Source organism: Lactuca virosa, chromosome 2, assembly GCF_052849685.1.
Source record: "Lactuca virosa cultivar CGN04683 chromosome 2, Lactuca_virosa_CGN04683_v6, whole genome shotgun sequence".
In the NCBI taxonomy this organism is placed as follows: Eukaryota; Viridiplantae; Streptophyta; class Magnoliopsida; order Asterales; family Asteraceae; genus Lactuca; species Lactuca virosa.
This window is the reverse complement of record NC_136427.1, coordinates 285,905,346-285,920,325: the sequence shown is the minus strand read 5'-3', so window position 1 is coordinate 285,920,325 and position 14,980 is coordinate 285,905,346. Positions and strand designations below refer to the sequence as shown.

The window sequence follows — 14,980 nt, the reverse complement described above, 5'->3', positions numbered from 1 at the left end:
TTTTACTTTTTACATAATAAAATCTTTTACTAAAATGGTTTCATACCCATTAACTGATAGGTTTAATCTTTATTGGGTTTAGTGGTTAAAATATAAAATTTTGTTCAAGATTAAATAGTCAAATGCATTGGAATATTAATATAATCATATATATATATTTTTTTTTGAAAATTTAAATTTTATTTTCTTAAGTTATTATATCCAACAAATTAATTGTTTTGACTTTCGGATCATGAAATGTTTGTTAGTTGATTACTAGTATATGGTAAAGAGACCAACTAATGAAGTACAATGGAAAATATGTGAAATGATGTCCTAGATGTATGCATGGGTAAAAGAGTAAATTACACGAATGGTCCCTATGGTTTGGGGTAATTTGTGCGTTCGGTCCCTAACTTATTTTTTTAAATCGGAAGGTCCCTACTATTTGTTTTTGTTACGTGCTTGGTCCCTACTGTTTGTTTTTGTTACGCGCTTGGTCCATATCTTACCTAAAAAGACCATTATTTAAATAAGGAAAAATGGTGTGGTAGATAAGGTAAAGTGGGAGAGGTGGGGTGTGTTTATTTAAATAAATTAAAAAATCAAGGGCAAAATAGTTTTTTTAAGTAAGACAGAGACCAAGCGCGTAACAAAAACAAACAGTAGGGATCTTCCGAGTTAAAAAAATAAGCTAGGTACTAAACGCGCAAATTACCCTAAACCATAAGGACCATTCGTGTAACTTACTCATGGATAAACTAGTAAAAAAACAAAACGGAAGCTACTCTTATCATATCCAGGTTTCGACTTGTGGGTTATGGACCCACCATGCTTTCGTTGCGCCACTATGATTATTGAATTAATTTTCACGAAGTAAATTATAGACCTATGTAGTTGCTCGATATTGAATTCCCTAACCTTGTATACCAACGTGTTATAAATGGACATGCTAAAATACAAATAATAATAATATACTCTAATCTTGTTTTCTCTTACAGAAAAACTTTTAATCAACCAAGGATTTAATTTAGGTTGTACTTACATACTTATTTTTATCGTAAATTTAAATAACTTTTTATTTTTATTTTTCATAGATATAAATCAATGATACTAATAAGAAAGATGATAGGTTGATTTATGTATTCACCAGTTTAAAGTTTACCTAACTTGTTATTCCTTCAAATTAGGGTTTTGTTCGGGAAGAACAAGTGGAAAACTTTTTGATTAGTTTCAAACTTCTTCGTGCTAAATTTAAGGTTGTATTTGTTGGTTTTGTGTATTAGCATGTTTTGTATAGTAGAATAATCTATAAAACATACATATGTAGTTCATTTAGATGCAAATATTATTTTGAACATGAAGAACCCATTCAAAACTGATGATCATCTTCGAAACTCATCCATGTTAGAAATGGTGTATAGATCCAAAGTTTAGAAATCGTGTCGACTTTTTGCCATTCAGGATCCTTAGGTTTTGGGGCCGATTCTTTTTAGGTGTCATTTATGTTTTCAATAACATCAAACCCAATGCCATGAAAGGAGGAGAGCTCCCATCACACCATAATTGAGGCGATCGAAATCTAACATAAGAGGTATGTAGGATTTGATGTTGGTGACATTGAAAACCTAGTTAGGGTGAGATGGCGTGCTCATCATGTTGATCCAAAAGGAGAAGAGGGCATGTAAAATAGGTGTTAGCGCGAGGAAGGACGCGACCAAGATAGAGGATGATTTTTACGAGAGAAAAAAGAAAAGATGGATCGGAGAATCTTTGATGCAATATTGATTGTAGTGTTTCTCATCATCTTTAAACATAATTTTACAATACAATGTATACTTTTATATGCAATATAAGGCCAAAGGGTTGGCTATATTAGGTTGACATGTGATCCAAAAGTGAGCCTCAGTAATGAAAGTGATTAATTAATACACAACACTTTTTTCCATACACAATAATTTATGTTTTAAAGGGTTGTACAATACAACATTTTAAAATACAATTTTTTGTGTATGGAAGAAATTTGTTGTATACAAATCATCTATAAATATATGTGATCTAACTATGTGCTCCTTAGAGAAAATTGACAATGAAGTTTAATTATTAAATTCAGCATCGGTTGTTGGAAATCTAACGAGCTTTAAGAAATTAAGTAACTTTTTGTCCTCCAAATAAAACTAGCCGGTTATTTATATGTAGGCCAAAGTATATAAATGTATTTATTCCTAAAGGTTTTAGCAATAAAAGGCAAGAAATTAGCATAACATTAAAAAGCTCGAGATTTGTCTGTATAGGATATAGATCCGATAAATTTTTTTTTTGATAGGAAGGTAAGAAGTTTTTTTTCTACATATTTTTTTGACGAATAAAATAAATGAATCACTAGATGATTCATTTGTAAGATGATTCACAAAAAAAATTCCCAAAAAAACATATTTATGATTCATTTTTAAGTAAATTAATAAAAAATTCACTTTTATGACAATTTTAGTGAATAACAACAAAATCATTGTATAAATGAATTATTGCGATGTTTTTTTGAGAATTTTTTCTTGTGAATCATCTTACAAATGAATCATCTAATGATTCATTTTGTTTGTTCGCGAAAAAAATATGTAGAAAAAAAACTTCTTACCTTCCTATCAAAAATTTCCTTCTTATTTGATCTTGACTCTCTCTCTCTCTCTCTCTATATATATATATATATATATATAAATGTCAATCAGTCAATTGTATCAAACATGGAGATTACTATGTTATAGAGGAAAGAGAAAAAAAATTCAATCATCATAAATCATATATAATGCTATTTCTGTCTTAATCTCATTAATTTATTGCAAGTTGTGTCTTATCCTCCTTAATAAATAAAGAACTTTTTGCCACTTGTCATACTCTCATTGATTTGACCACATGTCATTTTGTGGTTATTTTCAATTAAATGTTTTCCACATGGCATTTTATGGTTGTTTCATTTCTATTAAATATATTAATTGCAATAAATATAATAATAAAGACATTTCAATTTCATTAATTGACTTTCTTTCTAATTTCAAAAATTTTAAATTAAAGCCCATTAGTTTTCTTTGTTTATTTATCTAAATTATTTGTTTAAATTAAAAAAAACATTTTAATTTTAATAATTCAATATTTTTTTTTTATTTTTCTTATAAATTCAACTTCTCAAATATTTAGAATTTTATATATAATTTTTTTAAATGAACCCATGTAATACATGTGTCTTACACCTAGTTATTATATATATTAAAATTGTGGAGGAAAAGAACAGTAAACTTGGCATAGTTTGTCCATGTTTGGTCCCTTAAATTACATATCCGGTCCCTCTATATTGCTTTGATTGTCATTTCTTTATATATTATCGTTTTCTCCCCCTGGACACTACCTGACCAGGTCCTGTTCCTCGGGTGACCACTGTGGTTAGGGTATTACTTCCTGATCCTTCTATCATCTTCCTTTTCTCCAAATCATAGACGTCTCTTTCTTCATCATCTCCCCCTGGTTCGCACCTTGATGCTTCCGACCGCTCCCGCTTTTCATTTGGAGCATCGATTGCACCAAAAAACCTCCGATTCTACCCTCCGCTTCCTCCACCTCGCCTGCACCGCCCTTGACACTGTTCATCGGGTTACTACAGGTTAAAGCTTTTTACTTCCCGATCCTTCCATTGACACTGTGATTCTTCCAGTTCCTTCTCCACCGCCACTTTCTCAATTCATCTTCCCCAATCGACGAAGGTAGGGTTCGTGAACTTCCCGGCAACGTCGCTAGATTGCCGTCGGAACTTAACGTCACCGTCGACGAACTTGTCGCATATCAAAGCAAAGGAGTCTCCTCGAATGTCTTCGTTAAAATCCGGTATTGAAGTCAAATCGAATGAAAGTGGTATCATCACCAATTCGGATGATTTGAATGGTACTAAATTGTAACAGATGCGAATTATAAAGTTGATTATCTCGAATATTCTGTAACTATTTCATGAAAAGTAGGTTCGATTCGTCATGAAATCTCAACAAAGGGAAAGCGATCCACGAATATCGTTTGGCATAAATGTTCTGTAGAGAAAATGGACAGACAGGAGTTGCTTCAGCAAAAAGGTTGCGTCGTTTGGATTACTGGCCTCAGTGGTTCAGGTTAGTAGTTTTAGTTCATAACAATCAACAAAAACTCCATTTTTTTCAAGCTCTCTGATCTAATTACACATAGTAATCAAGTCCTTTTCAGATCTGAAAATGCTTTTTAGATCGTATTTCATTTTCAACTTAGTTTATGAACACGAATTCAGGAAAAAGCACCTTGGATAGGTTATCAGAATGGTTGGTGAGAGTGCAGAAGCTGTGGGTGCTGGATAGGTGAGTCTCTCTCTCTCTCTCTCTGGTATGTAGATAAAGATCAATTGACCAGTGTTTTACACTAATTTGATCTTCAAATTTGAGGCTGAACTAATGACAAAAACTGCTCTGTTCGCTGGAGATTCAGAACTTCAATAGCTCTTGCATACTTTCAGGTCCATAATTCATATTTCATAAGAAGATTATAATTTCTCATTGCTTACATAATTATTGCTTATTATTGTGGTATTTATGAATATTCAGATTGTTGGTAAAAAAAAATACATAACAAAGTGATTGCATCTACTTTCTCGAGTTTTTTTTTCTTTTGTGTGTGTGTGTGTGTGCATTTGTCAGATTTTGAATTGCAGGTTACCCACAAATATTTATCCAAATGTTTTGTATTCAAGAGTGATTAAAATTTTTTGTTTAAAAAATATGCTGATTTTAATTTCTTTCGAATAGCAAATTTTTAATATGATTGTTCACATCTTCACAGGCAATATGCTCATTGATTCAATATTAGGTTTAGGTTTAAAACTATTGAAAAGTTGAGTCGATGTTGGGTTTTGTTTTGTTCAGCACTCTAGATATGATAATATGATTGTTCACATCTTCACATGGAATATGCTATATATTTGTTTTAATGTCTCTGTTTGTGATCGTGTATGTGATTGTGTTTCACCATCTTTATCTATATGATTGTTTGACTTATTTGTTGCCCTTCCTAATATCCTTTTCTTTTCTCTTCCTTTTTCCTTCATCGTCTTCTTCTGTTTCTTCCCAGTCTTCCCTCTTTCTTCCCAGTCTTCCCTCTTTCTGTCCCAGGTAATCTTCATCTGCTGCTATTATTTTATTTCTTTTGCTGTCGTATTGTTTTTTATTTCTTTGTTGTCACTGTGTGGTTCGTTTCTTATGTCATGGTTGTTCCGGTTAATCGGATGGGTTACCCGGGTCCTTCATTACTCACGTGGAATACTCTCCACCGATGAAATCCGCTCCTCCGGTCCTTCCGCCACCGGTTCAATACGAGAAGTCCGCTTCGGCCTACGGCTCGAAGTTCGGTTTCTTTTGGGATGCCGTCGCCAAAGTCCAGAATGGTATCATTTGCTTTTTTTTTTTCCTTTCGATTTTGGGACTCTTTTCGCAGACAACCATCTCTCATCTGTTGGGATTTTGATTTTTGGTATGTTGTTTGTACTTTACATATGATTTTCGATTTCTGTTGGATTGTTGTTTTGTTTTTCTTCTCGCAGACAACCATTTGTAAACTTAATTTGTTTGTAAAAAGGATTGTCTAATTTTTGTATGATAAGAACTTGATGGTTTCCGGTCGGAGATGGACGACAGCGAAGGAAAGGCGGTCTCGCTCGAGGGTGTCTATCGTGAAGCGGGAAACACAAGTCAACGCAGATTGAGGGGAAATCAAGTTTCTGATGTAAACCGTTTTTTTTCAGTAATTTCTAACATGTTTTCTTCAGGTTCTGATGTTGGATAAAACAATCTTTGTTTCCTGTTATCTCCATCTGGTAATTGGTAAGTTTTAAATAAAACGTTTGTGTCATTCTTTTAAATTTAGTTTTTATATCAGCTCCATTGGCATATTGTTTATTCACTATTTCACTTACTAAATTATAGAATGACTTGAAAAGCCATTTCTGTTGGCATGTCTCATTTTGTTCTTGAAATTGGTTAATAGATATCACACAAACTTTAACACACTCATAGTTCGAATGCATACTTATTCAGTCAGTTATAGCACTGCATAAAATTGACCAAGTGTTCTACCAACTGTAGTGAAGAATCATTAAGCCAACAGCTCTCCCGCTGCCGCTATAGAAGTAGACATGTCGGCCTCTGCCTATGACTCACCCTGTCACCCATGCAATATGGGTTCAAGCCACGGGTGCACCGATTTTACTTTTTTTTCATTGCTATCAATATGCTATCTTCATTATTCAAATGGTCACAGTGACAGTAAAAATATGTATGTACTATTCACTTCCATTTGTTTTACTAAAACAAATAAATGTGTCTTTTTTAAATCTTAAATTTTGTTACTGGGTAACGAATTATTTATTCATGATATCAAATTCTGATTGTTTAAATTTTAAAAACTATTATAGTGATTTGTTAAAATACTCATGTAATTTCAATTTTTGTTAGAAAAAATTTATATTAAATGTTTTGTTATGTCAAAAAATGACAGTAGCATGAATATATTATTGAAAATCATGAAAAAGAAAAATATAAATTAGAAACTAAATGTCCAACTTCTGTTGCAGATGAAACATATGGATCACTAGGTTCGTATGTAAACTTTCAAAAAAAAAAACTTATGTCTTTGATGGGTCGTACAATTTATGGATAGATGTAAATGTAATTTTGGTCGGTTTGTATATGGGAATTGACTGTTTCTTTGATGGAATCAGTGTCTGCTTTCTTTCTTACTTTTTTCCTTTATTGGTTTCCCTCCAATATTACATTCTTTCATCAGAAAGGAGCATCCTTAAAATAAATATTTTTTCATTTAAGGGTTTTGATCAATATGAGAGATCAATGAGACAAAAGTTTCAATTTTTTTCCTGTCCCAAAAAGGCTGGACAACACTTGCTCAAGATCTGTCCACATGTCTAAACAGGTATTGTATGGTAGTGTATGGCTGGTCATGTTTAGTGATGGTAGTGTATGGCAATTCTTTAAGAGAGTTCTTACTATATTTTCATTTAGGAATATTAAAGATTTTTATTTCGGGATTTATATTGTGGTTTTTCATTATAATAATCGAAAAATCTGTGATTTTTGGGTGGCAATTCTTTAAGAGAGTTCTTAGAGCCTATGCTACAAAGCTTGTCATGAAGCTGTCTTAACGTGGTTTGGGGATTGTTGCAGCTGCGATAGGTATGGATGGACACATGAAGGTATAATTAACTAATTTTTTTAATCAGTTTAAATTGTTGCTTTCTGTTTTTTATGCTATTATGCTAATGTTATATAGCCTTCCTGCTACGTACGTTGACCTTCACTTCACAGATTCATCCAATTGAACCCAAACTCAAAGGAGGACCACAAGCTCGGGGCTCGACGAAAGAGAATAACAACATACTTTATCTGGTATAGTTGAAAGTCTAATGTGCTACAACATATTTGTGTATTTGTAAATGAGCGAAACGTAGACAATCGCAACATACTTTACTGTAGCTACAAATTAGAACAATTTACTATACTTCCAAACAAAAGCGACACCTTGCGGGGGTCACCTTTCTAGTTCATATTAAAAAACATAAAATTATATAAACTTGTTCACTCCCTTTAATATATATAGTCGGATAACTAGCTATAATCTTGATCTTGAGTTAATCATCATCTAGCCACACTATAGTTCTCTAATTGTTGAATATTTGATGATGATTGTGCAGGAGGAGTATTGTTAACTGTAGATGCAGAAGTAGAAGTACTTGATTGGTTGATCCTACTACACTCAATCTCCACATTTTGTAACCCATCAACATGATCAGATGCAATTGGCAATGATCTAGCCACACTAGCAAGATCAAACGAACTTTGATCAGGGTTTTGTTGTGTGTGAAGAGTAGATGGTGGATCTTGATGAACAGTTTCTTGTAATAGAAAGATTTGTTCTGTTGGAAATGCACCCTCAAGAGCAGATTTGATTGCTTCAGGAGATTGAGAAGTACTTATGACGGTGACTTCCCCATTGTTAGCGTTCACTGCTATTAGTATAACATCATCAAGTTCAAAAAGTGTCTTTTTGACTTTTCGTACGGATCTATCACAATTATTGAACGAATCAATTTGAAAAGTATATTTAACCGGAGTCGTCATGTTTAATGTTTTCTGAAAAGGTAACACAAACAATTAAAATTTAAAACATACATCTATATTAACCAAACAAATTATAAGAAATGTTTTAAAACAAAGTTAGTTTTTTTTAGTTATAAAACAAAGTTGAATAGACATTAATCAAATTCTTTTTAAACATCTTGAACAAAGAAAATAACCAAGATTTTTATTTAAATGTAGAATATAATATTCCTTGTACACCAATGTTCAAGAAAATAAATAAAAAATAAAACAAAATTAATTAGTAAAAGGACATTACTTACAACTTTCTCTTTCAACTTCGAGTAATTGGTGGCAGTCTTACTTTTGTTTTGAAGGTAGTTAGATTTATTCACACAAGGGTGTTGTATATATACAGGTGAGTTCAGTTTGTGCTTTCAATAGGATATATTGCATTTTAAAAAATAAATATATTTATGTTAACTAATCATTTATTAGAATATTTGTTTTTCATTATATGCAATATTTGTTTTCATATTGTTTTCTTTATGTGGCATGTATAAAATACAAACAAAAATTTAATGTTTCTTTTAATAAAATAACAATGGATTTGGAATTTTAAATGTTGTGTGGAACTAGGAAAAAATAAATCAAGCATAAGAATATAAAACTATTGTTGCATTTTTTTAACAGATTTCCATTTTTTATTAAATTATGTTCGATATAAAATTTTGTTCTTCAAGAAGATATTGGGAAGATGTGTGGGCCGGTGATGTTCCTTTAAGACATGGGCTGGTGACATCCCATATTGGGAGTTTGTAACATCTATTATGTTCACGTATCATATGGCTTCTATTATGAGGAATATTGGACAATAGAGAGAAGTTAATATACATTAGGCGGGCAATATATGAAAATGACTTGCAAAGACAATGTTCTCTTGCGGTCATTTAAACTACCGGGTGGATCCTTTAGAGTTAGGCCATTTGGAGTACTTACAATGTAAGTGTTCATGGCCACGGTTGCAAGCCACCACGATCATGCACATTGCACACCATCCCAGTGCACCAATTGTGTTTTCAAATTAAATCTCAAAAAACTCTCTTGTTAATAAGCTTTTTCTAATAATCTCTTCCAAATCTGTAAAAAAAAAAAAAAAAATTCAAAATCATTCTTTTATCTATACTAGATTAATACCTACAACACATACATACATGATACAACAAATAATACACACAAACCAATACTTGACCACATCTCACTTACATGGCATCCTACTCGGCTTAATTATGTCACATACGCTTCATACATGACATGGGTGACCAGTTATGAAGGGTAAAACCTGATAAAAGTCGATTAATACCTAATTTTGTTTTGACTATTTTCTCTAATGTCTTGCTAGTTTGGGGTTTCTATATAATCCCGTTGTTCTAAATTTTTTTTGATAAAATCCATTTATGACAAAAACTTCTCAAATACAAACATAAATTTGAACTTAGGGTAAACCGTATTTTTTTTTCTCAAACTTAAGGGATTTTGTGTATTTTGAAAAATCATACAAGATTTTAATCCAAATGACAACAACATTTTATTAGAGAATGGTGTGCAATAATGCAATCTACATAAGTATTGTGTTAAAGAAATTTTCCAAGTATGTTTTAAATCATTTATAATTTAAGTTTGATGTTTGAATTCATAGTTAAATTCAACATAATTTATGTATTAGAGTGACTTGGACGCTTGTACTTTGTTTAGAATGGGCGTGGATAACCTTAGAAATAAACAAACATTATTATGGTCTTTTAACAACATATGCATATAATTAGGTCTTCTCGTTAGCTTAAGGTCATTCCTTATAACTGTAAGCATTTTGAGAGGAATGACTCTCTGATACCCACGAGAGGCAGAGAAATACACAATAAATAGAATAGAAAGTTACACACAGAACCCTATAGAAGAAAAGTATTACAAAAAACACACTACCTACTTATGTTACGTCTAATATCCCCCTTCAAGCTTAATGGTGGAGGACCAATGGCGAGCAAGCCTCGGAAGAACTCAAATTGGTGACGAGGAAGGCTCTTGGTGAAGATGTCAGCTACCTGAAGCTTGGTAGAAACAAACTTAGTGTGAAGCTTCCCGGAAGAGACAAGCTCTCGAATAAAGTGGTAGTCAAGTTCAATGTGTTTGGTACGCTTATCAGAGACAGGATTCTGTGTGAGGAACAAGGCACTTTTGTTGTCGCATAGTAAAGTGGGGCGAGTAGCCGGAAGAGCATGGAGCTAACACAACAGGTGAGTGAGCCAAACGAGTTCAGTGGCAGTGTTTGCCATCGCCCGATACTCAGATTCACAACTAGAGTGGGAGATGGTAGGTTGTTTCTTAGCACTCCACGAGATAAGATTACCGCCTAAGAAGATGGAGTAGCCATAAGTGGAACGCCACGTCTCAAGACAGCGAGCCCAGTCGGCGGCATCTGAGAACCCGAGGAGAGTAGAGGGAACCTTCCGATGAGAGAAGTTAAGGCAAAAGGACATGGTGCCCTTGACATAACGAAGGATCCGTTTAGCACTTTGAAAATGTGAGATGGTCGGTGCTTGAAGAAACTGGCTGACTTGATTTACGACATATGAGATATCAGGCCGTGTAATCGTCAGATACTGAAGCGCACCGACAAGAGAGTGGTAGTGAGTAGGGCCACCATAAGGGTTGCCGGTAGTGATAAAGACTGCATTCGCTGCAAGAGGAGTGGTGACCGGTTTAGCATCTAGCATGTCGGCTCACTTGAGGATGTCATGAGCGTATTTGGATTGACCAAGAAACAGGCCATCGGCAGTGCAAGTAACTTCAAGGCCAAAGAAATAGCTCAAACGACCGAGATCTTTGATGGCGAACTCGAGATGCAATTTCTCGACAAACGAACAGATTACAGATTCCTGATTACCTATGAGGATCAAGTCATCAACATAGACGAGAAAATACATAATGCAAGCATCTCTTTTGAACACAAAAAGAGAAGGATCAACCCGACTACACACAAACACATTTGCCACCAAGAACATGCTAAGCCGATGAAACCATGCATGTGGGGTCTGCTTGAGGCCGTAGAGGGCATTGTTCAAACGACATACATGATTAGGAAATTTAGCATCGTGGAAACCCGGTGGTTGCTCCATGTACACAGGTTCATCTAAGGAGTTGTTTAGAAAAACATTGTTGACATCGAGTTGGTGAAGATCCCATTTGTGCACAACAACGAGAGATAAGATGGTACGAACAATGGACGCCTTAACCATAGGACTAAATGTATGAGAGTAGTCCAATCCCGGTATCTGGCTGAAACCTTATGCAACAAGACGGGCTTTGTGACGATCCACCGACCCGTCAGCAAGATATTTGGTGCGAAAGATCCATTTACTGCCGACAACATTGAGATTCTGGGGACGAGGAACCAGGGTAAAAGTGTTGTGGCGGCGTAGAGCTTCAAGTTTATCTTTCATGGCCTACACCCAGTGAGGAGTACGAGCATCAGTTTTGTACCCTTTTGGATATTTAGAAGTGTGAAGAGCTGCAAGAAGCCCATGAGACAGAGAGATGGCCATGTCCGCCCGATGTTTCAGTTTAAAAATGTCTGCTTTCGCCCGTGTCACACCCCCGAACCTGGACGGCGGAAACGTCCGGGGGTGGACGACTCGTGTACAGTATCATAACAATTGAATATGAATGAAACATAGCAACCAAACATCATACATTGGAAATACACACTTACATAGTTAACATATTGAATCTTGTTCATCAGTTACACAAAAGTAAGAAAGTAAAATTTCTTGAAGCCGCACCACTTGATCTTATAGTCGAACTTATTACCTGCTACTGGAATTCCTGAGAATACAAGTCGTTTGAAAAGCGTCAACTAAAAAGTTGGTGAGTTCATAAGCAGTTTTGAATAAAAATGGTTTTTGTACTTGTTTAGAATCGTTTTCAAAGTGCTTTCAAAAATATCCGATACTTTCTAAAAAGAAATGGTTTGAAATATTTGTGTCCGATCTTATATTAATGCATGTGTGTTAATGGTTACAAAAATAGAAAGAGAATGATTTCCAGACAACCCGATGTTGTCTGCAATAGATAATGCTGAAATCTTAACCCCGGTGGTTGAGTACCGATGCTTATAGATTGTCGTTTTATCAAAAAGAAGGTTTCCCGTTTTATCCCAAAAAGAAAATAGAATGGTTTCCTGTTTTATCCCCAAAAGAAAATAGAATGGTTTCCCGTAAATCTTATAACGTTAATTCCTCTAAGTGAGTCGCTATAACCATACATAATAATGACAATTTCGCCTGTCTTTGCGTCTTTGGGACGCCGCCGGAATAGAATAAGGTTTGTCACCCTAGACTGGCCTAGTCTAACTGTAGCGAACAGCTCAGGTGTGGGGTGTCATCCCCGTATAGATCTATACACAAACTCACGCTCTCTCTCCGGGAGACTCTGGTTATAACTACAGACTACGTTTGTACACTCATATGGTGCTAAACGAAAAGTCTCACTAGATCCTTAATCAAAGTTTACGCAAAAAAAGAAGAAAAACATATAAAACTCATTCCCAGGCCCAATAAACATGTAAGTGGACCACTAAGGCCCACTATACGTGTCTATTATTTCCAGGCTCAAAGGAATATGAATGTCTATCCTGAGCCCAATATACATGTAAAATGACACTAAGGCCCACTAAACATGTATACTATTTCCAGGCCCAGTAAGGATAAGAAAATCGTTTTTAACCCGTTTGTTATTGTTATGTTTATTTTAGCTCGATTATTTACAAAATTGATATAAAAAGCCCACTTTTTGTAAAAATGACGTTCTTGGCCCAATAAGCCACAAAGTTTTCAATTAAGGCCCAATTATAGTAAAAATAACACTTTAGTCCCCATTTTGTTCAAAACTTGTGTTTATGACTAGTTTGTGGTAAAAATAACATTTTATACCAATTTTTGTCAAAAATATCATTTTTGGCTTGATTTTTGTGAAATACACATTTTTCTGGTTTTTGGCTTTTCTGACTTAGTTGTTGGAAAATTTGTAGAAAAATCATCGTAAGTCGAAATTTGGATCCGTAAATTCTGAAAGTTTGGAAATTTTGTCTACTTTGTTCACAATTTTTCTCATAATTTTTATTGGCCTCTAACAAGTGTCAAATTGCTCACCTTCACAGGTTGGTCCGAAATTATTTCAAATCTGATAGGCAGTTTTGTAAAATTCACCAAAAATAGTAGAAAAATCGTATGAAAACGTGAGAGTAGTCATTTTAAAGTTAATAACCTGAAATTTTTGCATATAAAACAGTTTTGAAAAATATCACCATTAAGGAGGTCAAAACAGTTCGAGATTGGACTAAAACTTTTATGTCAAGGGCTGATTTTTGAGTTTAAGTTATCTAAGTTTGTTCACAACACTTGTTTTTGCTATTTTAAGTGGATAAATCCCATATCTACAAGTTTACAAGTATTATATGTGAGGACACATACTTTTCTCAAGGTTTATATGAAGATCCAAGTGATAAACTTCATTTTCAAGTAAAGATCTAAAAGTTAAACACATAAACATGCATATATACATAGATCTAACACAAAAGCACTTGTATTCTCCCCCAAAAACATTATAAAACCGAAAACAAGGGGGGTATGAAGCTCACCTTGGGGTTTTTGAGATGTAGATGAAGAAGAAGATGAAACTTTGAACCTAGCTTGAGTTGTTTTGGTGAGATCTTGAAATGGTGGTTGATCTAAGCTCCATATTCACGAAAATGGAGTTGTAAGAGGAAAGATCTTAGCATAGACTTGAAATAGAACATCTAGAGATGAATATGGACTTACCAAGTTATGATCTTTGAAGAGGAACTCTTGAACCCACTAGCATACTCACGAAATTTTGGAGGAAAGAATGAGGGAAATGTTGGAGATTTGAGGGGAAATGAGAAGTGAGAGGAACTTTGAGATGAAAATGGTGGGGATGGAGGGGGTTACGACCAAATGAAGGGATGAAGGGAGAAAAGATCCATCATTGATACATGTTGGACAAAAGTTCCTCCCTAGATACTGATGGGTTTTGAGCATAACATCAATCCTATGGTGTTCATGCAACCCTAATTGCTTGGATCTAGTTTTTCTACTTTGAACATTCAATAAACCTCCAAGACTTATAAACCCTAGATCTAGCATACAATTAATAAAATTAACATATAAACTAGAGTTTAGATCTTACCTTGATTGTTATGTAGCAATAACAATCAATCATTGGCTTTAGAAAGCTTAGTGCCTCAAGTGTTGCACCTCTAATGGAGTCACAAACACCACTAAGCAACTTGGATGAAGAGGGATGAGAGAGGAGGCAGCCAAAACGTCTAGAAACCCTAATCTAAGAGTTGTGCACGTTTTTGGGGCATATGGGTTCTTTAAATAGGTAGGCAATTAGGGTTATCTAACAAGGAAACCCTAATTTGACTGCTTAAGCCCTAAGCAGCCCATGGACCCCTTCTGGAACATGCCTTGGACGATTTCTAATGGGCTTCCCCATATAATTAGTACAACCTATTATTCCAAGGTGATCCATAGCCCAATTGCAATTATCCTATAATTACAATTCCAGTCCCCTAAGTTTAATTAATCTCTTTTAGCCACAAAATTAATTCTTAATTAATTCTTGACTAATATTAATTAAACAATATGATTTCTCCTTTAATATATTATTCTCATAATATATTAATAAAACATAATTAAACCTTTCTCTCCTTAATTCATCCTACATATTGCTATGGTGAAGGCAACCCAAAAGGACCATGCTCATAATCG

At 34.2% G+C, this 14,980-nt stretch overlaps 1 protein-coding gene across 12 annotated transcripts; it reads left to right on the top strand.

The window, feature by feature from the left end:
- Positions 1-3,372: 3,372 nt before the first annotated feature.
- On the top strand, positions 3,373-8,163 carry LOC145161297 (adenylyl-sulfate kinase 1, chloroplastic-like). Of its 12 annotated transcripts, XM_079080802.1 has the most exons (9): positions 3,373-3,909; positions 3,981-4,127; positions 4,280-4,346; positions 4,431-4,501; positions 5,113-5,153; positions 5,362-5,861; positions 7,148-7,246; positions 7,359-7,439; positions 7,745-8,163. In XM_079080802.1, exons 1-4 carry the CDS (start codon positions 3,834-3,836, stop codon positions 4,438-4,440), a joined length of 300 nt encoding a protein of 99 aa, XP_078936928.1. In that variant the 5' UTR covers positions 3,373-3,833; the 3' UTR covers positions 4,441-4,501; positions 5,113-5,153; positions 5,362-5,861; positions 7,148-7,246; positions 7,359-7,439; positions 7,745-8,163. The 12 variants fall into 12 exon arrangements, 4 of the variants coding, with proteins under 4 accessions (XP_078936928.1, XP_078936927.1, XP_078936926.1 ...); XM_079080801.1 differs by having other exon boundaries at positions 5,113-5,861; XR_013738456.1 differs by having other exon boundaries at positions 3,378-3,909; positions 3,984-4,127; positions 4,280-4,501.
- The last annotated feature ends 6,817 nt before the right edge of the window (positions 8,164-14,980 follow it).

What these genes read in the sequence shown, in the direction of transcription:
- LOC145161297 (XM_079080799.1), top strand. Translation starts at nt 3,834, where the DNA reads ATGTCTTCGTTAAAATCCGGTATTGAAGTCAAATCGAATGAAAGTGGT. An exon ending in CAATTCGGATGATTTGAATG is followed by an intron (nt 3,910 to 3,980) that starts GTACTAAATTGT and finishes TTTCATGAAAAG; the next exon opens with TAGGTTCGATTCGTCATGAA. An exon ending in AAGCTGTGGGTGCTGGATAG is followed by an intron (nt 4,347 to 5,112) that starts GTGAGTCTCTCT and finishes GTTTCTTCCCAG; the next exon opens with TCTTCCCTCTTTCTTCCCAG.